The sequence below is a fragment of the Mytilus edulis genome, chromosome 8 (assembly GCF_963676685.1).
Source record: "Mytilus edulis chromosome 8, xbMytEdul2.2, whole genome shotgun sequence".
Classification (NCBI taxonomy): Eukaryota; Metazoa; Mollusca; class Bivalvia; order Mytilida; family Mytilidae; genus Mytilus; species Mytilus edulis.
The window spans coordinates 35,703,845-35,729,249 of record NC_092351.1 but is presented as its reverse complement, the minus strand read 5'-3'; the positions used below and the strand labels follow the sequence as shown (position 1 = coordinate 35,729,249).

At 30.2% G+C, this 25,405-nt stretch overlaps 1 protein-coding gene and 1 long non-coding RNA gene across 22 annotated transcripts in view; one reads left to right on the top strand and one right to left on the bottom strand.

The window, feature by feature from the left end:
* The window catches only part of LOC139485458 (mitochondria-eating protein-like), a 22,171-nt gene extending 3,850 nt beyond the window's left edge, over positions 1–18,321 (bottom strand). For 2 of the 21 annotated variants that reach the window (XM_071269952.1, XM_071269955.1), the window contains exons 1-10: positions 18,158–18,315; positions 12,416–12,521; positions 9,908–10,142; positions 9,078–9,173; positions 5,037–5,240; positions 3,728–3,859; positions 2,582–2,795; positions 1,774–1,932; positions 1,282–1,457; positions 722–848 (exon numbers count right to left, since the gene is read on the bottom strand). In XM_071269952.1, the coding sequence (XP_071126053.1) occupies positions 722–848; positions 1,282–1,457; positions 1,774–1,932; positions 2,582–2,795; positions 3,728–3,859; positions 5,037–5,240; positions 9,078–9,173; positions 9,908–10,142; positions 12,416–12,521; positions 18,158–18,244 (1,536 nt within the window). In that variant the 5' untranslated portion in view covers positions 18,245–18,315. Of the gene's footprint in view, positions 1–721; positions 849–1,281; positions 1,458–1,773; positions 1,933–2,581; positions 2,799–3,727; positions 3,860–5,036; positions 5,241–8,904; positions 9,001–9,077; positions 9,174–9,907; positions 10,143–12,415; positions 12,522–18,157 lie in introns of all 21 variants that reach the window. The other 19 variants (XM_071269948.1, XM_071269953.1, XM_071269951.1 and 16 more) reach the window with 12 other exon arrangements.
* On the top strand, positions 18,282–25,405 carry LOC139485461 (uncharacterized). Its single transcript, XR_011655329.1, has 3 exons — positions 18,282–18,364; positions 21,715–21,829; positions 25,291–25,405. It is a non-coding gene; the product is annotated as an uncharacterized lncRNA (long non-coding RNA).

Below are 25,405 nucleotides of genomic sequence, written 5' to 3'. Positions count from 1 at the left end.
ACAATTTATCAAAATCATTTGAAAGTCAATTGATATAAATAGACAGCAGTCAGAAAACACACATTTTTTTTATTTGGTCTAAAACATTTAAAGGAATGCAGACACAATTTCAAACATATAGGGATGAAAACTGCACCATAATGATTATATGACGTGCAAGTGATTTTATACAGTTAGTAATCTCCTTCAACTTATTTTTCCCTTAAAGATGAAAATATACTTTGACAAGAAAAACTCAGTGTTTACCAAATTTAATTCCCTTCTATTTCAAATCAAATTTTAGTTTCACAGACTTGTTAATGTTTCAAAAAACAATTAAATAATAATTAAGTTTCTTCAATGTCCATATTACATAGTAGCTTGTACCCATTTCAGACCCACTTCCCACTTATAGGAGGGGTGGTTGGAGGGGTCCTGATCCCAAAATCCCGGGCTTAAAAACATGAAATCCAGAGGTCTAAAATTTAAAGAAACTTAAATCCCCTTATTCCAAAACAGAATTCCCAGATCGGGAAATCCAGAGCTTAAAAACACTCGATCCCGGAGTCCAGATAAAGGTCTGATCCCCGCCTTATAAATACAGCTGAAAAGACGGAAAATTATTCACCCTATATTTGATGTCGCAGTTGTTTTACATTCATTTTTTATTGAGTTTTCCTCTTCGTCTTTTATACTATTAAGGTAAACATGTACTTGACTTTAAGAATTTAATCTGACTTACCAGTGATGCTCCTCTACGAGTGCAAGCTTCTCCCTTCATTAGAACTTTAGATCCCTGCATCAGGGCAGGCCAGATGTGATGGTTTACTAATGGAGCTGTGTACTCAGAATCATAACTTCTGCGGTATCTGTAAACAAATTGTATTAATATTGAAAATTTCTCTGAGGAGTGTTTTATTTTTAAGAGCAAAAATTACTTAGATATATTGATTGGTCTTAAAATGGGTTGTTTGTAGGAAGATTTAGCAAATATTAAACTTGATATAATTAATTACTTATTGTGTAAAGCAATTACAGTGCAAACTTTTTATTAAATACTGTAAAAAGATAGTTGAAGGAAATGACATTTTTTGAGAACTTCAAAAGGTAGATTTGGTTCTTGACCAATCAAAAAAATGTTTCTTTATATGAATTGGATCCAAGTCCCTTACCAAATTAGTTTCATACAAGTTAACATAAGAAACACATTTCAAATGGATGTCTGTTATTAGATGTTTAAGCAAAAAAAAGGTATAGAAACAATTATAAATATCAAATAGGCCAGATATAATATGTTGTTACCTGTTGTTGTCAAAGAGTTCAGCATCAGTGGCCACTGCAATATCAAGTGGGTGGGCCAGAGCACTCATTTGCCAGGCAAGTTTACAGGCTTCTCTGATAAATGGTTGAACGACTGCAAAGGTAGAGTCTGGTGGAAGATAGATCTTTGGACTTCTGTTCAATCCTCTCAATACATCCTTATAAAAGAAAGTTCAAATATTTAAAGTGCATAATGATTTTTCAAAAAGAGTAGTTATATTCATGTATTAATGTTGCAGTTCTAACCTGCCATCTCAAATTATAATTTTCAGTCAATAAGAGTACTCATTTTAGTGTCATGCTATTTTGAGAAATATAAATCTCAAGCATATATGATAGTTTTGACCACAGTGAATTTTGACGAAAATTTGTTAACCAGCTATTTTAAACCTTTTCAAAAAATATACCTTTTATTATTGGCTTATTTAAACATTGAAAAAACCTGAGTTATTTCCCTTTGTATAGAAAACTTACAGCAACCATTCCAGGAAGATCATAAAGGTCTGTATTTCTGTTGACATAGTCCTGGACTGCCTCTTCCAGAGTCTCTGGACCAATGTGTGTAGCTGCAAGGTTTGCTCGGACTTTCATCTTAAACTGACGGAAAGCACACTTAGCCACACTGAATGCTTCCTGTAAAAATCCATAAAAAAGGGAAAATCAAAATTTTTTATATGATTTCTCTTTCTTTGAGGTTTATACTATATTTCTAATAAGCAGGTCACAGTGATTCTAATTCATGAAACAAACAGTATCTTACTTGACTCTATTTTACAAAACAATTTTGTTTATTCTTAATCACAGGAGACAGGCTTGGAAAAACAATTAACATCAACAATACATACACAAAAAAGAACATACCGGTACATACAGTAAGATACTGCTTCTCATTGTTTTTAAAATATAATAGATTAGACTGTTAAGACCCATTGGTTGCCTTTGGCTGTTGTCTCTCTATGTTGTTGTAGCTTTGACATATTATCCATCTCCATTCTCAATTTTAATTTTAGACAGTTGGTTTTCCTGTTTGAATGGTTTGACACTAGTCATTTTTGGGGCCCTTTATAGCTTGCTGTTCGGTGTGAGTCAAGGATACTTGTTCAAGGCTGTACTTTTGACTTAAAATGGTTTACTTTTACAAATTGTCACTTGGATTGAGAGTTGTCTCATTGGCACTCATACCCCATCTTCTTATATCTATTGTATATACAATTATAAATTTAAACGATAATGTATTTTTATTGAAACTATTCTTCATACTATATAATATTTGATCCCATACCTGTAAAGCTAGGAAGATGATTCTTTGATTGTTTTCATAATCATCTGAATAGCGACGGAGTGTATCCATAGCATCCAGACGATCCTGTGAGAACATATCGTTCCATCGTGAGATGAGATTCTGTTGTCTGACACGTTGTACAGGATCGTCAATGGACAGAGGTGATCCTACTCGTGGTGTATAACGATAGGAGTTCAAACTGCTGTACACATCTCTGCTTAAAAATAAAGATTTAATTCTATAATGTTAACAGTAAAGAAAACATTTATAATTTAAAAAGAACAGTAATTTTAATCAGAATAAAAATTCTTTAGAATAATAAGAATGCTTTTTATCGACTGCATATATATCTTCTTATTGAAAGATTTAATTTTTCCTGTAAATTTTTTCACTTCCAGATATGAAATATGTATTATAATATCCAAACTTCTTTTTCCCCCTCATCAAATGCACTCTATGTTACAGTGTTCACATAACATGTTCATAAAGACTGATCAGGCATTATACCTTTTGGTTTATAAAATTTGTTATTAAAAAAAAAATTTCTCATTGTGCTCTAGTGTCTGCAACCTAGAAACATACATATTTGTGATGCAATACTGGTGTGAAAATTCATCATGCAATTAGTAAGTTCCAAATTTTAAAATGAAAACACGCCATGTAGTGTGAACACAGTATTATTGGAAATAACAAATAATTTATACAAGAATAGATCTATATTATACTAGCAGAAAATCTACATTTAAATGAGAAAGAGAGAATATGCAGATTTAGCATTATTTTTTAATTAGTTAAATTAAAACTTAAAATCAAGTAATGTTTTTGTAGTTAATCTTTTCCACTCTTCATTATTTCTTACTTTTCTAGAATATAATATCACTAATGTTAGATGTTTTCATACCCATGCAGTGAGGTTGAAGTTAGAAATCTATATAAAAGTCTAACAAGTGTTGAAATTCAAGTGAACACAGTATCACACATTGCTATAAAGGGAGCTTACTCATGAAATAAACCAAATGTGCAAAGATTTTTTTTTATATTATTTCCACCTTAAGTTTGGTACGTGGTTTTAAAAGAGAAAGAGAATAAAATGAAGGAAAGAACAATTAAAGCATGAAATAAAGGTGCTGATGGCCATAATCTTACCCATCCAAATAGCTCTTTTTAGTGGAAGACAATGAGAGTTCATCTTTGAGATTCCTTACTTGTCTTTCATATGTATCAATAAGACCTGATCTTGCACGTAATTTGACAATCTCATCTTGTGCGTCAGCGAGCCTATAAAAATGGACGATAGGAAGAAATAACTTGAGGGCAAACAGCAATTTTAATTATTTTATTCACAAGCTTAAGATTAATCTATGGCCAAACAATTTCAAAATACTGTCCCAAAAGGAAAATTGCATATTACTGTTAATTTTTTTTTACGTATGTTCAAGAAGGAGTTATTTCCAAGTCAATTATATTTTGAAATTTTCTGGCCAAGAGCTTTTTCATGCAGAGGGAATGAAACGCTTTTGTTTGTGATTAAAACTTTTTTTACTGAAAAGTCTATTAAATTCACAAAAACTGTAAAAATACATGAACACAGATGCAATCAAAAGTTTAAAAATTAAAGAAATTAATTAAAAATAATGATAAAAAAAATAATAATCAATTTTAAAAAGTACACAATTAAAAATAAAATCTAAGTAAACCCAACTACTATTGTATTCTAAAATTAAACACATTACGTTCAATAAAAAGTTATTTAATATGGGAAAATTGTTATAAAACACGGTTATTTTTTATCTCCAATTTAAAAACTTAGCTTCATATTTCTAGTATTTATGCAAATTTCTTTGAGCATTTTCTGCGTTCCATTTTACTTAAAATATAAGTTTTTAATTTTTACAGACAACATGAATTTGTTAGGAAACTATTGATTTTACAAAAAGTTTACAAATTAACACATAGCTTAGCAAGACGGAACTATTTCTGACAACATAAAGAAAGAGAAAACCAAAAAATATGTTAAGAGTAAGTATGTTCTATAAATAGATAAATTAATTTGTTTCATATTAGCCACCATAAAATAAAGTTTCTACATTTCACAAACAAAAGATTAAATTCCCTTTACATATAATTCTAAAATTAAATAATATCCACATCCATACATTATGTTATTAATACATGTATATATACCACTAAAAATTTCAATATTTTAATCCAATCATCCCTATAAAGAATCGGTTCATAAATTTCTTGAAACTTTTGAGAAAATAAATATATATTTGAAAATTACAATATCAAAGCAAAAAAGCCAACACCAAAAATAGGGATGAAAGAATTAATTCTGATTATGACAATAAAACATGTTACTATTAATAGCAAGTATGTAAGTGCAGGACTAAAGTGTAAGGCAGGAAGCTGGCAAAAGCAATGACATTGTTAGTCTCCATAACAACTGCCTTACCCTGGACCGTTGCGTTTAGACTCATCTTTTGAAGATAAGAATGAATCATCTTTATCTTTAATTGTTGATGTTCTTAAAAGTGAGTCTCGCCTAGCTGTAAGGAGAGCAATGTCATCACGTAAACGGCGAACTTGTGTATCGTAATCTGTTAACAGCCCTGCTTTTGATCTTAAAGTTCTAACTTCATCTTCTGCTAAAGCTAGTCTGAACAAAACAAATGACGAAAAGTTACTCTATTTCTATTAAGGTCATCAAACTGCAAACTGTTTATGCAGCCAAAAAAAAAAGGATTTTCTTCAATTTAAGGCTGAATTTATGTCATTATGTGTAAAACTTTGCCAAAGGGGTAAAAAGTGTTATTTTTATTGTCTCAACCAGAAGATTCTTATTCTGTTTTTCTTTTTACTGTAAAAAGAATCCCATTTAATTTTTTTGTAAAATTTCAAGAAAGGAAAAAAAATATGTTTACTTCCTTCTAATATTGTTGGAGCTTTTATCAATCCATATATATTGTCTTCTTATTTTTTAATGGTATGACGAAAAGCAAGAAAATTCAAATGAAGCTACTCTCTATCAGCATTTAGCCTGCTCAAAATTAAACACAAAATGGCTATCACCAATGTAATTCATGTTTTAAGCATTGCTTGTTTAAAACATTTATGTATATAACAACTCATCAGCCCTGTAAAAAAATATTTCATTATACAAAATAATACAACTGCAAAAATGTAAATAAAACATCATATGTTTTCTGTAAAAAATATTACAACCTAAAATATACATATTCTAACCAATTTTCTTTTCCTTTCTTTTAATATATATATGAATTATAAAGTTAGGTTTTTTTGGTAAATTTGATGGAAGAAATTCTGAATCAAAGGCAAAATCAATTGAATTGACCTGTTTAAATTGATCTAAAAGTCCTTAATTAATTGAACCATGGAAGTATTATGTAATACTTCCATGATTGAACTAATCAGTAGCAAAAAAGATTGGTTAAAACTTGTATGGTTTATGGTGTAAATAATAAATATTTGCATAATCTGACAAACTGAATATCATATCAAAACCTGAAAGAAAATTCACTCATAATATTAGTATTAACTTTAACAACAACCTGTCAATACCCGCTATAATGATATTTTAGTGCATTATACAAAGCTAAATGATAATGTCTCTAATATGGTCATCTCAGAAAGTGTTTACAAAACTAAGCTCAAAAGTAATTTGCTGTATAATCAAATTAGTTTTGAGATTTTTTTAGCTCTTTATTTCAAATTATTCATTTTGAAAACTACATTATTTTCCAAATTGTAAGCAAAACAAATTTGTTACAAAAACTGAGGTATCTATGTCCCCCACATAAATGGGTAGAGCAGCTGATTTCAAACAATAATATTATCTAACATAAACAAACTGTATTTTTAGTAATTTTGACCTGGACCTTATGCACAGTGCATTCAGATTTAAAAGTTATCCTCCTCTCATCATGTGTGCCCACATATCCTTGTTAGTTTAGCACCTAATAAATAATATCATCCAGAAACAGCAATTTTTTTACAAATTTCAGTCTATCGTATGTAACCTTGCCCTTGAACTTAAACAAGGTGACCTCAAAATCAATAGAAATCAACATGAATCTTCTTCTCATAATATAGGGTAATAAATCAGAATAAGGATGCAAACACATTTAAAGCATTTGATTTCGCATCATTGAAACAGTTTACTGTACACATTTTGGTCTATTAATTATAATAGTAACAATGACCTTGACCTTGACCTTAGACTAACTGCAGCCTACATAAAAAACTATTTTAACCACAGTCTTTTGGGGGGAAAGTCTTGTATAGATTCTATTAGCATGAGGAAGAATTCTTACAGGGCCTAAAGAAAATCTATCCAGTGACCTCAAAATCTATAAGGACCTTCATGTCATTATTTGTGACCATATGTCCATGTATGACTGCAAGTCCAATATAAAGTATTTTAGTCTTAAATACCTGACAGACTAACTGAATAATGGACATGTAAAATAACGGCAATGGACATTTGAGCGCATTGACAGGACATTTGAGCGAAAAAAAAAGGACGTTTGAGCGCCAAAGTATAGGACATTTGAGCGCCTAAATTTTAGGACATTTGAGCGAAAATAAGAATAAGCGTAGGACATTTGAGCGAAAACAAGTCTTGGATAGAGAATTGTCTTATTGGCAATCATACCACATTTTCTTACGAATATAGTTCATTAAATGAGGAGTTTACCAACAAAAAGATTAAAACATATTTTAATTGTAAAAAACAAAGCACTAAAAACAAAGCACAGTCATAAAACAGGAGTTTACCAACAAAAAGATTAAAACATCTCAAGTGCCAAGGGACATTTCACTTAATAGATATATATATAAGAATTTTAGAACAAAGAAAATTTGCATAGCCAATGAATTATAGTAGAATTGATTGGTAAATAGAGATCAACTTAGGATTTCACTTACATAAACCAGCCAGAACCGGTCGAATTACTCGGGTGTGAAATAAAATAAAAAATATTTATAACTAAATCTTACTTTTTTTTCTTACTTTTAAAAAAAAATCTTAATTCGTGTAAAATTATCAGGGAAAATTTCGCTCAAATGTCCTGTCTGAAAACTCAGGTAAGGTTAATATCCCGGCGCTCAAATGTCCTATGAAGTCGGCGCTCAAATGACCCTATGTGCTTTTTTCTTTTTCGCTCAAATGTCCTATGCCCTAAAATAATGTCCAGCTTTGTAGCATAAAGTATAATCGCAGTAAGATGGCAATACTTTTAAGGTGTGTATGAAGAATTATAATGATACACAATCACCACAATTATATGATTACACTCCAAACCATGATAATACACCAAACCAACTATAACATAGGTGTTAACCAATCCAAAATCACAAAACATTTCCTTAAATAATAATTGTCCAAAATGCACTTCATTGTTTTTGGGAAGTATGACAGCTGTTTATATAAATTTTAAATTACTGATTTACAGAAGTTAAAATAGTATACTAATTTCTACCAAATTCTTAAATTCAAATTAATGAAAATCTATTTCTTACAGTTTCTGATGGAACGTTGTACATGTGACTTTTATAATTATCAAAAATTCATAAAAGAATTGTTATACTTTAAAAAAAATATATTTATACAGAAAAATAATACTAAATGGGTCAAACAAAAATATTTAAAATTTCTTGCAATTTGTAATCATCACATTTAAATTCCATCAAAAAGGTATTTCTTGGAATTGTGTAGTTTACTATCAACAATGATCAATATTAGTAATAGTATCATTACACATTTCCGATATTCTTAAATTTAAGTGAAGTAATTATAAGTAATTGTGTGTCTGTCTATATAACTATATATTGTATGCAGTGCTGCCTTTTCATCTATAGAGTGAAATAAAACTATAAGAATCTAATAAGTAGTGCCTAAGTTATTTAAGGTGTCAGACCATCTCCCAAAAATATTAAGTAAGAATACATAATATTTAGATTTTAAAAACACATTATCTATTTGTTAAATGAACCAACTTTGATTTTGAGACATTGAATTCCAACTTATTTTTGTCCAAAATTTAAATATTTAATCAGAACTGTTTGATTATCAGCTTTAAATGATGCTGATACATAAACACAAAATGGTCCATTCTTCAAATTTATTTTTGTTTACATCTTTTGAATGAAAATGAATTCAGGAAAACTTAAGCGAAACCAATAAATTTTCTTTTTGACACTGAATCCTAAATGTAATTAGTAAAACATTCTGTAATTAGATACAACACTAAATCAGCAGGGGAGATAATACAGCAGAAGCAAGGGAGATAATTCAATCTTACTTTCGTCGTAGTTCACGTATTTCTACATCATTTAACATTTTATCACTAGTTGTTGTTCTTAAACTTCTGTTAAGCTCCTCTTTTGTTTCAATCAGTCTATGGAAAGCAAAACATGTCATGATTAAAACATTTGTAACAATTACGGTAAAAAAAATATAGAAAATATAGCTTACTTTCTTCTCAGTTCTCTATTTTCTGAATCCAAGAACATTTTGTCAGTGGTTGAATTTCTTAAATTCCTTGATAGTTCATCCTTGGTGTCCAACAGTCTGATCAAGCAAATATGTAAAGTTATATATGTATCATCAAATATTGTAAATCGACATTTTGAACAAGCTGCTTTCTGATTCTTTAATTTAAGCCTTACACGTTTTGGCCTTTCTGTATACATCAAAACTAGCTAAAATTTCCCCTTTTTCAAAATATGTAGACCTATGTAGTGCAGTTTGGCTTAGATGAATAAGAATCAGGAAAGCAAGTAATGTTTCATTCTAATCCAACACCAGACAGTGTAAAACTGTAAATAAGTTGTTCCTTTATAAATACAGTGCTGCATTTCTCTAATTTCGTTAAAACTTCTATCTAAATTATTTGGTGCAGGAGTTCATTTCCAAAGTTTTTATATTAACATCAGACCATTCTTAAGTCATGATCATAATAAACGACAGTCACTTGATTATCTGAAGACTTTTGAAAGAATGGCAGATTGATTTTTGGTGTTTAAGCACAATAAGTTACTTCATGGCTGCCCAAACATTTTATTGGAATATAAAGTCATAGTGTCCATAGAGAACTCACTGTTCCCCAGCCTTAGCTTACAATTCTAGTCATTTTAGATTGGAGTCAAATGCACCTGCAATGTGCAAGGTTCAAAAGCACAACCTCAGTGTTAACTACCAAAAGGCTAGTATTAAATAAGATGATTTATTTAGATAAATTACCCCCTGGTCCCCTTACAGTATATATATATATGAGAAGTTAGTTAATTTAAGATAATGCTTACTCATCACGAAGGTCTTGTACTTCATTTTCTCTAGCTTTAAGATCAGCTTCCAGGTCTTGTAAGCTGACTTCATACTGATCTTGTAAGTCATCTAGTTCCCTATTTTTAGCTGCAGATTCTGCTAAGATACTAAGGCTAGTGTCGGCAGTTACAGATCCCCCTGAGGTAAAGAAATTCTGTCCCAAAAATGGCAGTAAACGAGATTTGATAATACTGGCCCCTCCAAACATGCCACCTGAAAATTCAAATAAACATAATTAGTTATATGTACTTGCAATTAAGGAAATATTAGAGAAATAAGGAGAACAAACATATGGGCCATGAGCATATACATATACATGTACATGGTGAGGTCATCCAAGTTTGAATCAATTAACATTCGCTTTTTAAGAAACACCAAAAACTCTGTTTGCAAATGCAGAATACTGATTGTTTTGTTCTATTTAAGCAGATAAATATCAGGAATTTATAGGTAAAAACATTTAAATCCTACATGTATTTGTTTTAAATACAGATACTTTCATGTAAAATCATAAGTACATGTATTTAAATGTATATGTAATTAGACTGTTTATTAAAAACAAAAATCTGGTATTTAAGTTCATAAAGCTTTTTTTATATACATGTATACACAAAACAAGTGGCCCACTTTTACAAGATCCTTTCATGTAAAATCATAGGTACATGCATTTGAATGTACATATAATTAGACTATTCATTTCTATAAAAAATAATATCCTAGTATTTAAGTTCACAAAGCTTTGTAATGTATATGTGTACAGATTGAGAACCAGTGGCCCGCTTTTACAACAGTACTATATTTCAACAAACTAAGGAAAAGATAATATAACAACTTATTTTTTCTAATAATATTAATTTACTGCTGTATTAATTTCAAATTTAATATTTATAAATTACATTTCAAAGGCTAAATCAATATTTGGAAACTTTCTTTATATACGAACAAATAACTAAATGAACTGTTTTTTATCGTGTCATAAACATTCAAAGTATACATTCATGTATGTATATAGCAATTCAACAATGCAGTTTATTAGATAATATTTCATCATAATTGTCCTTTAAAAACTATACACCAATCAATAAAATGCTTAAGTAAGCACATTTAGTAAATCGTCTTATCAACAGGAAATATCTTAAGTTTATTTGTGCCAAATGGCCGATTTTAAATACATGTACAATTTATTTCACACTCTGGTAAATGTCTTTGAAATTAATCTCCAGGTTAATAGAGCACCTGCATTTAGTGTATTGGCTTTTGTTTAAATATTAAATTCCTTTAAGAATACAATTACAACTATGCTACTATTACAGTCGTAAACATTTAAAAAGTATCAATATTTCAATTTATTTAAGAATGCATAAAACACAAGGCATTTAAATTTAAACTACACAAGTATGTTTAGGGGTTAGAGAAAGACACTTTAAAGGACAGCAAGTGCCCTTAAGGTTCTTTTAGACCTAAAATGTTTAAAGTATTTCAAAATCATGCAGTTTTTGTGTACAAAATATTTGACAAATATGTGAAGAGTTTGAAATGTTAGGTTTTCTAAGTATTACAAGAATTTAAAATTGAAAGATATACTAATTTGATTTTTTGTTGATGTGAAAAAGTGGATAATTTTGAAACAGATCTATGAATTTAAAAAAAAAGAACCAAATAAAAAGAGAAATAAAGGTTCACATGAGAGAGTTTGAACTTGCACACACTGTATGATAGCAGGTCCAAAAAAAAAACATTAGAAATTGACTCAAACTTTTTATTTTTCACTAAACAACAATACTTTATTTTAAGAGGGTTACACAGTTAGCTATATAACTAATCTTCCCTGAGGCCCTCGTAATGAAAAATCAAACAAAACACAAACATATACTAGTACATTGCATACATACATTAGCATAAAAAGTCAAGTGTGATAATAATGTTCAATACAACTTGATAAAATGTGATGAAAAAATAAACATGATGACATGATCAGTTTTTTATATTATTTATACAGTTAGGTTGATTTCAATAAATGATCTGCTATTTTGTATTTGAAAGAATTAATATTTGTAATATTTCTTAACGGTATTGGCAAATTATTCCACAAGTATGGTCCAGAATACATAAAAGATTTTTTGAATAATTCTGTTTTTGGTTTAGGGAGTATGAGGTTTCCTTGAACAGCATTTCTCAAGGGGTACGGATTTCTGTCTGAAACATAATGAAACTTGTTAGTAAGATATGATGGGGCATCATTATTAATACACTTAAATGTCATCACTAACTTATGATATTTTATTCTCTGTTCAACTGTCATCCAGTTTAAGTGTTTGAATAAGGGTGCAGAAGGAGCGAATGGGTCTGTTTCTAGTTTTTCACTAAAAAATATCTTTACTTAACTACTTCAGTTGGATCGTCCACTAAATATTCTTTATAAGGAGGTCAAATAATTTGACGACCAAAATAAATGAGGGATAAATACAGATCTTGGTAAGGCTTACCTGATTCGGCAGTGACACTGAGTAATTTAAATAGCTGCCCTTGAACTTTGGCATTGAGTTCAATAATTTCACAGCACCGAGCAACATTCTGGTCACATGTGTTGATCTGGAAAAAAAATATAATAAAACTTAAGTTTATAGTTGATTAATTTATATTTAGCTTTGCTGGGCTACTTTCATCTAAAATAAATTAAATTGTTGATTTTAGTGGAAATTATGACATGTTCGTTTTATGCAATACAAAAAGTTTTATTAATTGTACTCCTCTAAAAGAAATGTCTAATGTTTTGCATGCTTGTTTAAAAGTCATGTCTCAAGGAAACAGAAACTGAACCATAGACACTTTTCTTAGATTTGGTTGATTTGATTGCTGGTGTTTAATGCCCCTTCAGAACTCTTGGCGTATTCATGGTGGAAAGTTTTATTGGTGGTGTAAGCTTTTGAATTTGATAAGTTCATAACAGAAGAAATTATGAATAGAAATACTCAAATAGCTGCATCTGTTTTGAATAATTAATTAACATAATTGATTTCTTAAATGGAAGTTTACATTTAAATGTGACCCATTACATAATGTTATAAGTGTATCATGAATGAAGCAATGCATACAAGATACAACTGATAAAGTTAACCTATGGTTGCTATGTTTTATTATATCCCTTTCAAGTTGAGAAATCCATGAAATTTACTCATGGTACTCACAGATACTTCAAAATCACTTAGTAAACGACAAAATGTATTTATATAATATATATGTTTTAAATAAGGACTTTCGTGTAGGATATTTTTCTAGTAAGACATTTGAATGTTAAACCTTTCAACACATGAATCAATAAATAAAAATTGTTTAATCAATTAGAATAAGATAGTGATACAGTTATTATAATCCAATGTATCCAAACACTTACTTAAATCATTCATAATATTTAAGGTAAATGTAATCAATAAAAACAATTATCGGTGACAATAATAGGAGATGTTTCATATCAAATTATAGTTTGACATATCAATTATTTACATTTTTACAGTTCATAAAAAATTTAAAGAATGGCATGAAACCAAAATAATTAATATACCAATCAATATAGTTTGATTAAATGTTGAAAGTCAGCAAATATTAATCTGTCCACAAAATTAAAGGTCATAATCAATTAATCGGTCAACAACCACGGTCACTGTAAAAACCATCAACTATATTGATTTTGTATTGGTTTCTAATTTGTATATATAAGTACATTATATACAACTCGTCTAAACATCAACCCAACAATGTTAGATCTGTAAATTTGCTTTCGCAAATTTTTGGTTCTTCCCTCGCCGGGATTCGAACCTATATACACATTATATTTAGATAATAGGTACACTGTACGTTAATGGGAAATATCATGGGGAAATTTGGCTGGCAAATCTGTTAATGATTGATGTATACATGTACATGTATGCTCCGAGGATATATGCAACTTAAATATGTCCTTAGATTATAGATATTCAAATTTGGGCAACAAATTGGCTGTACTTGTACATGTAGTCGATAAAATTACATTTTTTTTTCTGTTTTATTTTTTTTTAAATCTTTCAATGAATAATATTTTGTTTCTTACAGGAATATGGTCTTCTTATAGGAAACTGCAAAATATTTTTATTTGCATCAATAATATGGTATCAATATTTTTTTTAAAGGTTTAGGACTTATAGCTCTGTATAATATTTATACTTGTTTATATAATTTATTTGTCACAAAATTTTTTAACACAGTAATTAAAGAAGCACTTATTTATCAGTCCATAGTTTTAAATGAAAACATAAATTTAAAAACTTTGTACATGTACATCTGAAGCACTTTTTAATATTCTAACGTAAATTGCTGATTCAAAGTAAAGAAAAACCATTCATATTAGAATTGATGATATATACAAAACCATTCATATTTAATCTAAAACATTTAAAGTGTTAAATGTTTTCAATAAATCAAAATCTATGCAAATATTTGCTACCGAAGAAAAGAAAATATATTTTACAGCTTTATATCTACCTATTCAATTTGGTCAATATAAACTTCAATAGATTTCCTAAACTGTTTAAAGACAAATATGTATATAGTAAATGTGACTATACGATAGATTATGACCTTTAAGATTAACCACATTCACGTCAGAGATTTCTACATGGCTTCAAATTCATAATCGGGTCTTTCAATGCCTCTTACACAATTTACGAAATACAACTTTTAGTTTTCAAATTCTGAACCTATCCTTTTAAGGTTGTAATCAGTATAATGATAGGTTTAAACACCTATTTTAAAATTCTCAGGTAAACAAATTTAGTAAATTAATAATAGTTTGTATATACCTAGATATATACGTCAATGGAATTTGAACGGAACCATTGGAATTTCAGAGATAAAATGTCAAGTGTATGTACTAAACTGGGTGATATATCATGCAACAAAAATCCTGCTTGTTTCAGCATGTTCTCTAAATCAACATACAGAGTTTCACTACTTCTGCAATTTGTATATATTGTAAAAAGGATCAACTTTGTAACATTTAAAATTATATAACATTAAAATTGAGTGAATTACAGTGTATACATGTATGTAGTTGTTTTAACTAAATGCAATATCTTTTTAATTCATCTTTTTCAAGGATTATAAAAAAAAGTAAATTAGTTAACATGTCAGAAGTCAGGGAATGTTGATATGTGCTTCAATATTTAATGTAATTGTTTATATATTCTCTGTAACTATGTAAGTTGCAGTTTATGAGAAATAAAATTCATTCATTCATTCATTCAAGTGAGGGTATACATTAAGACCTATCTATTTTTTAATACACTATTTCCTCCATTAAGTTCTTGATGTATGCTTTAAAAATGATGGGACAAATTATTGACAACCCTGAAATCTCAAAATTTTGAAGCAGACTGGGAGAAGGACCTCTGAAGCATAATTCATGACCTAATTAAAATTTTTTTAACATGTTTAATACAAAAACTATATAAGACAGAAATCTCCAAAACCATTGCCTTACATGCCATGTCATATAATACATCTATTATTCTTAATAAGTACATATAGATTCAATTCCTGTCAAGTCTGATCAAATAAAATATTGCTAACAATTCATGTACGGACACAATGACTTTTGTATCAAAGATGCATTGTGTACTTTATACTTTTAACTTTTGCTTAATTTTGTCTGTTGGGGGTTTAAAAAATTGAACAATAATCTTTTTGATAATCCCTAAAGAGTTGATCAAACTGAATCATTATTTTTTCTATAAATTTATGAATGACTATTTTACTAATTTAAACCTAGTTAACCTTTGGGAGTAAGATAAATCAATTAAAGCTATTGTACATATATATGACTTGTCAATTTATTATTACCTTTACTTGGTCATGAAATAATCAATAGAAATATATCTGATCAAATTTGTTATAAACTGAAAAATTAATTTTTCATGTATGTTCCATTGTTTGTTTTAAACGTTCCTTACTAGTCATTAAGTTTAGTTAGGAAAATCTTGTTGAAATTCATTTTAAGTAAATGTGCACCCTGTCCCTGTCTCAAAATAAATCACAAATGCTTAACAACCTGGGCAATCTAAGTTATTTAACTTCAGTACAAAAGAAGACATTCAATAACCATCCATTACAAACAGTTCAATGCTCTAATAGGTAATCCCTACAAATTTTACTGATGTAAGCAAAATGTATCTTTATTGGGTCATTTGAATACAGCATAAATGAATGAATTCATAAAGAGATGTCAACTGTGCAGAAAAGATTTTCACATTTGCACAAAATATATTGTTATACATTACTGTTGGGAGGGGGATTATTAACTGATGCAAATGAATGGATTATGTTTACAAAGATGAGGTCTGACAACTGGTATAATTACACATAAATAAACAATATAGCTGTAAAAAAGTTTTAAACTGTTATGTGTATATAATATATAACATATTTTGTACTTAATATTTTTCAACAAAATTTAACAATATAAAAAAGAAGATGTGGTATGATTTTGAATGAGACAACTGTCCACACGAGACCAACATGACACAGACATGTCCTGTGCATTAAAAATGAAAGTTAAATCCTGCTGCAAAATCACTTTACTTCTGATTTGACTCCATAAATAAAGATTATAAGATCAAAGTCCATGTAAATGGTTTAATTTATTGTTCATTTCACACCTGAATGAATTTAAATTCTCTTCAAATATATAGTAATAAATTGGTATTGATATAGTTTATCACTTTAAAGTGTACTACAGTACATAGGTAAAACCAATAAAAACTCAAAGGTTTATAACACAGTTCTTCATATGATTTATTGTTTCTTAAACAAATTTTAACTGTCAATTCAATACAGGGACAAATGAGGGTATAACATAACATTTTTACTGGCAGTATTTTTATAGAGCCTTACAATCTACTAGCTCCCCTTGGCCTTGTCATATAATACATGTGACAGGTTTTACTGTATTTTGCAGAATTTGTATTTGGGCATTCCCTAAAGCAATGAACAATGTGAACAAGTCTTGAAATTTCATAGGCCTGTTGAGACTCATGTTAACAATTTGTCTATTTTCAGATTTTTTTTTATAAAATTCATAACCTGCAGTTCATTTCTAATGCAAACTTAAGAAAATGTTTGTTAAATTTTGCATTAATTTGACTTAATCATCAATGACATCATGATCCTTTACCTTAATTTTAACTGGGATTAACTTTTACAAGATATATGTTTGATGAAATAAGACAAGCTTTTAAGAAGATCCCCTATATCAATCTAAATTTTACTTTTAACATTTCGAAAACACGAGAGTAACATTGTACAGACCATAAAGCAATGATGTACAGACCATAAAGCAATGATGTCCAATTCTTCAAATTAGAACACAGTGAGTGCACCATACATTTAATTTTGACAAATAACATCACTACACAGACAGCTTCAAACTTTGCAGCACATACCATAAAAATTAAGTGGGTATGAATTCTTATTTTGATAATAGCCCCTTGAACAAGGTGTACTCATTTAATCTGAGGAGTACTCAAATTTCTTTCATAGTTAAAGTATATATATGTGATTAATACATGTAAGAAAAATTTTAAACTGCATTGTCCTTACTTTTGATTTTGTACTCGGAACATGAAAAATGTCAAACATTCTACTACAAAATTTTGAGTTATAGTTCTCTTGTATCTGCAAGAGCTTGAAACTCATCTGAGTAATTTTATCTGTAAGAGTTGTGATCAGAAAAAGAAACTAAAGAAGGAGTAATTTCTAGTGATTTATTTTTTATCATGGTAATACACAATTGTTGAATAAGTGTTAAACATTTTCATTTGTTTAAATTGAATGTTTTAGTTTAGAAAATGAATGGGAAGAATGTTAGTAAATTGTGTACCATATCCGGTATCAAATATCCGTATACCGAGTCCAAACTAGTTCGTCTGCATGGCGGCAAGGTTAAAAATCGACAAAAAATACTCTTATTAACCCCAAATTAATGCAAATTGCAGCTATACATCATAAGTAGGACAAGGGAGGTGTCACATGCACTATAAACGCATTCACGTTCCACAAAACACACCTGGATTTATCTTAGCAACCGTTTTTTCATTAATCATACTGTAGAAAAATGGAACTTATGCTGATTTTAGGACATAACAGGGGTTTATGACCTGTGCATTTGCAAAATAAGATACTGCATTTTAGTGACTTACGTGATAGTTGCCGAGCCATCTTTCTAACTTATCTTGTAGTACGGTAAATGTGCCGATGTTAACCAACCGTCTCAGAGACTCCGCCATTTTCGACGCTTTTCGTTCAAGGCTCTCGCAACAGAATAATACGCATGCCTGGTGACCCGAAGTAACATGAAAGTCATGTGATTACCAGTGATCGTACAAATTGTAAGTAAGGTATTACAGGTAAAGTATCGTTAATCGTGTGATAACACACAAATAATTATCTTAATTTAATTTACTCTTAAGAAACAGGATTAAACAAGTTCATTATTTAATTTTTTTTTGCCACTTGAATAAAACAGGGAAACTTCGGGAAATGGGAAATATGTCAGTCACAGAGACAACAACCTGGAAAAAGCCGAACGAACAAAAAAAAAAAACAGAATAAAAAAAAAATTGAAGTAAAATCACAAAAATACATGTTCAAATTCTTTATTACCTTGAACTTTACAGTTCATCGGTGTAAATACTTTTCATAGTAAACAAGTAAACAGACAGAGAATGTTCATGTAATATTGTCTCTGATTTTAAATGCATTAAAAATGTATTTTCCTAAATTGGTTAACTGTTTGATATTCTTTAAACTTAAAAGTTCAATAAATTTAAACACACTTGGTCTAGACCAGTAGTATTTCTTTATAAATTCGAACTTCGAGGAAAATTCAAAAAGGAAGTTTCCTTATCAAATGACAAAAGCTCAAACCAAGGATTTGGATATACATTTTCCCGGTCACTATGCCAGAAATCCTTGCTCAGTCAAACACATCGGCAAACCTGGGAACAGTATATCTAATAGTTAATATAGATGTTCCTGGGCAAACGAATGAATAACGAAGTCAACTATTATATATTCTTGACTTACCAAGTACAGTGATTTTCTTTCGTAGAAAGCGGTGGATTGAACCTGGTTTTATAGCTAGCTAAACCGCTCACTTGTATGACAGTCGTATCAAATTCCACTATATATTGACAACGATACGTGAACACAAAAAAAAAAACCAGCCAAATTTATTAATGTTCTTCAGAAAACAGTAAAGGAATGTTTTTAGAAAACTGAATAACTCACGGTACAGTCACGGCGACTGTTTATATATATTCTTGTATATCATTATCAAGGAACATTCAAGACAGAAGACACGAATTTAACACAACAAATTAAAAAGACAAACTGACATGATTTCAAAGTTATCCACCATTTTCTGCATCAGAAAATGCCTGTACAAAGTCAGGAATATGACAGTTATCTACGATTTGTTTGATACGCTTGGGCTTTTGATTTCAGGCAATTTCATTATGGACATACCGTTTTGAATTATCCACGGAGTTCGGTATTTTTGTTATCCTGAGTTTTACAGACACTTAAAAAAGATTTATAATTATAATCACCAACAATTATAATTTAAAAAGATCAAATCATGGAAATTGTCATGATATTCGGACATTTGACTAAATTGTAATAGCCAAATTAAATAATCTAAGATTAGATTTTCACGGCAGCCTCATACATAATACTCTGCCAGAAAGAAACCTATCATTTTCAATGGGTTACTTTGGAAGTACTTATTTAAGGGAAGCAATAGTAAACAAGAATGTTTATAAAAAAAAAAAAAGAAGGTAATTATCGGTAAGAAATTCTAAATGTGACATACCCGAAACATCAAAATGCATAACTGCACAATTAAATGATGATATTTAAGTTGTTATTCATTTTAACTATGTAATCCACTATGAAAGAGCAAGGAGATATTTATACGGTTGGTAAGAGGAACTTCAGTTTCCATGCAACTTTAGTCTTCAATTCAATTAGTATCCACATATGGATAAATCGAAATAAAGTTGATGCATCCAGCTTCATGCCTAAATTAGGACAATAATCGAGCTGTCATCGTTATCATGACAACAATAAAAGTTTTTAAACAAACACTAAAATGATGAACCATCATTTGAAATCACTTGTACAAGGCCGACCGTGCAAGACCGTCATTGGTACTCAAGGTAGTCAGTACCCCATAGTAGTGAAGTCTCTTTGACACATTCCCATTTCAATTCTCAATTTTACTTGATAAAAATAATATAAAGGCACCTATATAATTTTGGTTTTGCGTCGAAGGTTTTTCTGTCTCATTTACTTATTCTATATATCCAAACATATATGAGGATAAGTAATTTTTGATATTTGCCATAAAAAAAAACACACCACAAAATCCAAGCTTAGTATGTACCAGCGAAAAAACAAATATCAAATTACACGTTTGTAGAAATTTTTGATCATTTATAATATACTGTGGTGTCTAAGTAAACTCAAAAGATGTTCCCTATTTTCTAAGTTTTAATTGATATCTTTCAATTTTGCAGTATATACTGGTATATATTATTACTAGAATTTCCACTTTCTTATCTTATCTTCTTATTCCCGTCACAAATTAAAAGTGACAATGATAATGACAGACCGAATAGTTTGGACTTTGTTCTTTCTGTGTAACTTAATTCAGTTCTCAAATTCGTCTTGCATGAGAACAATGCCACAACCTGGTAAGATTTTTTAAATGTATTTCATATTTTAACTGCATGCTATTTTAAATCTTTTATTTGTATCTATATCCAAAATATAACTGTCAGACAAAGAACAAGGCAAATTTGTTGGAAAAGAGAAAGAAGTCACACCAGCAGTAAAGATTTTAATTACAATAAAGATTTTAATTGGATAAAAAGAGGATAAAACTTGAAAAATAATAATTATCCAATTTTAATTCAAACAACTTCATAGAGACGTATGTAAAGACGAACTAGACATAAAATTATGATCTTTAATTTATTAAAGACATACATTAAGAAAAGACGTACACCCGGTAACTTTTTCTCTTATATTTTAATATGGTATGATACTACTCCTAACGGGAGGGTTTATGCTTGATTTTCATATGATGTTACTTTAGTAGACATAATCCTTCGATCGATCAGTTTAATTGAGATCTGGATCTGCCTCTCAGTAACTGCTAGTGGTCCTTTGCTAATTTATGTGTTTATGTTGATCATTGTTATTTTGCTTAGTTTCGTCTGTTACTTATTCTAGCAATGGACAAAAACAAACTGAGTTTTACTGTGCGTATTGCTGCATGTGTGTTTGTTTATTCAACATTGGCTATAGGTATAGGGCGAGGGTTTGGATCTCAAAACAAGATTAACCCCGACGTAATTTTACGCCTGTCTCAATTCAGGAACCTCTGGCTTTTGTAAGTCTTGTATTTCTTTTTAAATTTTGGTTCATTTATTATGTTACGGAGTTCAGTGTGGTGTCCATTTTCGCTGAACTAGTATTCATTATGGTCTAGGGACCAATGCATATGCCTTTGACTGTATTTTTTGTTGCTTTTTTGGAAGCGTTGATGTCTCTTTGACTCATTCCCTGTTTCCATGATCAATTTTATTAGATAAACGTTAAGGTTGAAATTCTCTACGTTAAATCATTGTCTTACTTGAAGCATAAAATTATTTCAAACTAGCTTTATACATGCAATTTCTTATTCTTTCAGGCACAATGCAGTGCGTATATAAAAATGTCACATTACCTTTAGGTCACTCATACACTGATTACACCAATTGTATAGAGCACAGCTGTAGTTCGGATGGAAGTATGACTATATGTGGGTATGTTGCAAATACATAGCTATACAAACCCACCATATATGTGTAATCATGGCTGTAGCCACATCATTATTAGAACTAATACCACTTTTAAAAAGTACAAGTAATAATTGTAACAGGAGGCTGTTACAAAGTATTCCAAACGAAGACACTTTCTTCTTTTTTCAGTTGTATATATTTACTATTTTGAGGCCACCTTACCAACAGGTCAAGGGGCATGTATTCAATAATATTTTTAAAAGATGACACACATAAGGGTATTCATCATTCTTCCCAAAATGCATACGGTTGCTTGATTAATTTCCAAGACTTCCAGAGAATACTCGAATGAAACACTGTTTAAGTTCAATTATTTCAAACAAATTATGATTTATAATTTGTTATGCGTTTTCTTTTAAAATTATTGTTCTGACAGACATCAAATTACACATCATTGAAATCACAAACTATTACTGTTCCATAAACCAAAATCTTGGATCAACATGTTTCCAAATATATGCTTCTAGGTATTATTCTTAAACTAGAGGCTCTAAAGAGCCTGTGTCGCTCACCTTGGACTATGTGAATATTAAACAAAGGACGCAGATGGATTCATGACAAAATTGTGTTTTGGTGATGGTGATGTGTTTGTACATCTTAATTTACTGAACATTCTAGCTGCTTACAATTATCTCTATCTATAATTTACTTGGCCCAGTAGTTTCAGAGGAGAAGATTTTTGTAAAAGATTACTAAGATTTATGAAAAAATGGTTAAAACATGACTATAAAGGGCAATAACTCCTAAAGGGGTCAACTGACAATTTTGGTCATGTTGACCTATTTGTAGATCTTACTTTGCCAACATGTATTGTTTTTTACAGTTTATCTCTATCTATAATAATATTCAAGATAATAACCAAAAACAGCAAAATTTCCTTAAAATTAATAGTTCAGGGGCAGCTCCCAACAACGGGTTGTCCGATTCATTTGAAAATTTCAGGGCAGATAGATCTTGACCTGATAAATAATTTAACTTCTGTCAGATTTGCTCTAAATGCTTTGGTTTTTGAGTTATAAGCCAAAAACTGCATTTTACCCCTATGTTCTATTTTTAGCTGTGGCGGCCATCTTGGTTGGTTAGATGAGTCACCGGACACATTTCTTAAACTAAATACCCCAATGATGATTGTGGCCAAGTTTGGTTAAATTTGGCCCAGAAGTTTCAGAGGATAAGATTTTTGTAAAAGATTACTAAGATTTACGAAAAATGGTTAAAAATTGACTATTAAGGTCAATAACTCCTTAAGGGGTCAACTGACCATTTCGGTCATGTTGACTTATTTGTAAATCTTACTTTGCTGAACATTATTGCTGTTTACAGTTTATCTCTATCTATAATAATATTCAAGATAATAACCAAAAACAGCAAAATTTCCTTAAAATTACCAATTCAGGGGTAGCAACCCAACAACAGGTTGTCCGATTCATCTGAAAATTTCAGGACAGATAGATCTTGACCCGATGAACAATTAAACCCCCGTGTCAGATTTGCTCTAAATGCTTTGGTTTTTGAGTTATAAGCCAAAAACTGCATTTTACCCCATGTTCTATTTTTAGCTGTGGCGGCCATCTTGGTTGGTTGACCGGGTCACCGGACACATTTTTTAAACTAGATACCCCAATGATGATTGTGGCCAAGTTTGGTTAAATTTGGCCCAGTAGTTTCAGAGGAGAAGATTTTTCTAAAAGATAATTAAGATTTACGAAAAAAGGTTAAAAATTGACTATAAAGGGCAATAACTCCTAAAGTGGTCAACTGACCATTTTGGTCATGTTGACTTATTTGTAGATCTTACTTTGCTGAACATTATTGCTGTTTACAGTTTATCTCTATCTATAATAATATTCAAGATAATAACCAAAAACAGCAAAATTTCCTTAAAATTACTATTTCAGGGTCAGTAACCCAACAACGGAATGTCCGATTCATCTGAAAATTTCAGGGCAGATAGATCTTGACCTAATGAACAATTTTACCCTTACAGATTTGCTCTAAATGCTTTGATTTTTGAGTTTTAAGCCAAAAACTGCATTTTACCCCTATGTTCTATTTTTAGCCATGGCGGCCATCTTGGTTGGTTGGCCGGGTCACCGGACACATTTTTTAAACTAGATACCCCAATGATGATTATGGCCAAGTTTGGTTAAATTTGGCCCTGTAGTTTCAGAGTAGAAGATTTTTCTAAAAGATTACTAAGATTTACAAAAAATGGTTAAAAATTGACTATAAAGGGCAATAACTCCTAAAGAGGTCAACTGACCATTTCAGTCATGTTGACTTATTTGTAAATCTTACTTTGCTGAACATTATTGCTGTTTACTGTTTATCTCTATCTATAATAATATTCAAGATAATAACCAAAAACAGCAAAATTTCCTTAAAATTACTAATTCAGGGGCAGCAACCCAACAACGGGTTATCCGAGTCATCTGAAAATTTCAGGGCAGATAGATCTTCACCTGTTGAACAATTCTACCCCATGTCAGATTTGCTCTAAATGCTTTGGTTTTTGAGTTATAAGCCAAAAACTGCATTTTACCCTTATGTTCTATTTTTAGCCATGGCGGCCATCTTGGATGGTTGGCCGGGTCACCGGACACATTTTTTAAACTAGATACCCCAATGATGATTGTGGCCAAGTTTGGTTTAATTTGGCCCAGTAGTTTCAGAGGAGAAGATTTTTGTAAAAGTTAACGACGACGACGGACGACGGACGACGGACGACGGACGCCGGACGCCGGACGCCAAGTGATGAGAAAAGCTCACTTGGCCTTTTAGGCCAGGTGAGCTAAAAAAAGAGAGTTTTTTTTTTTTAAATTACGAACATTATGATGTCATGCGAACACTCTTTAGTTTATAAGTGATGATAATGGAAGTTTTTAACGACATTGACTGGCTATACTACCCTTGCACGGTTGGTAAAAAAAGTTAGTTGCACAAGAACCCTAAGTTATTATTAATATTTTTTGGCATTCATAGCGACACCGACTTAGTGAGCTAAGCATCTTGGTACATGTATTATATTTATGTTTTTATAGACAAAAAGAAAGGATGCGCACATTTGAATAACCGGCTTTTGTAAAGAAACAGCGCATTTGTTGCTGTATTTTCGTCTTAAAGTCATAATAAGGACTTCCTTTTCTGACATGAGTAGGACAACTAATTTTGACAAATGACTAATTAATCTATCAAAAATGACAATGCGTATACATTATTGTACCAATAAAACATTAGAGAAATTTTGTTTAAAGGCTTGGCTTCAACAGTTATAATTATTCTAATTATTTCTAATTCTCTACATAATTCATGTTTTACATACAAAACATGTATGTGCTGTTGCTGTTTTTATCATAGTATTGACCATATTGGTTTTTTAACAACACAATACTTATTAAAGGTAAGACAATACTGATTTTATTTAGGATTGGCATACATGCAGGAGTGATGCTTCCGCCGGATGGATGTGCGATTCTAAAAGGAGAAAAATGTGCTTTTGAGTTTGTATCTGCCAGAGATCAAACAATTAAATGCGAAGCA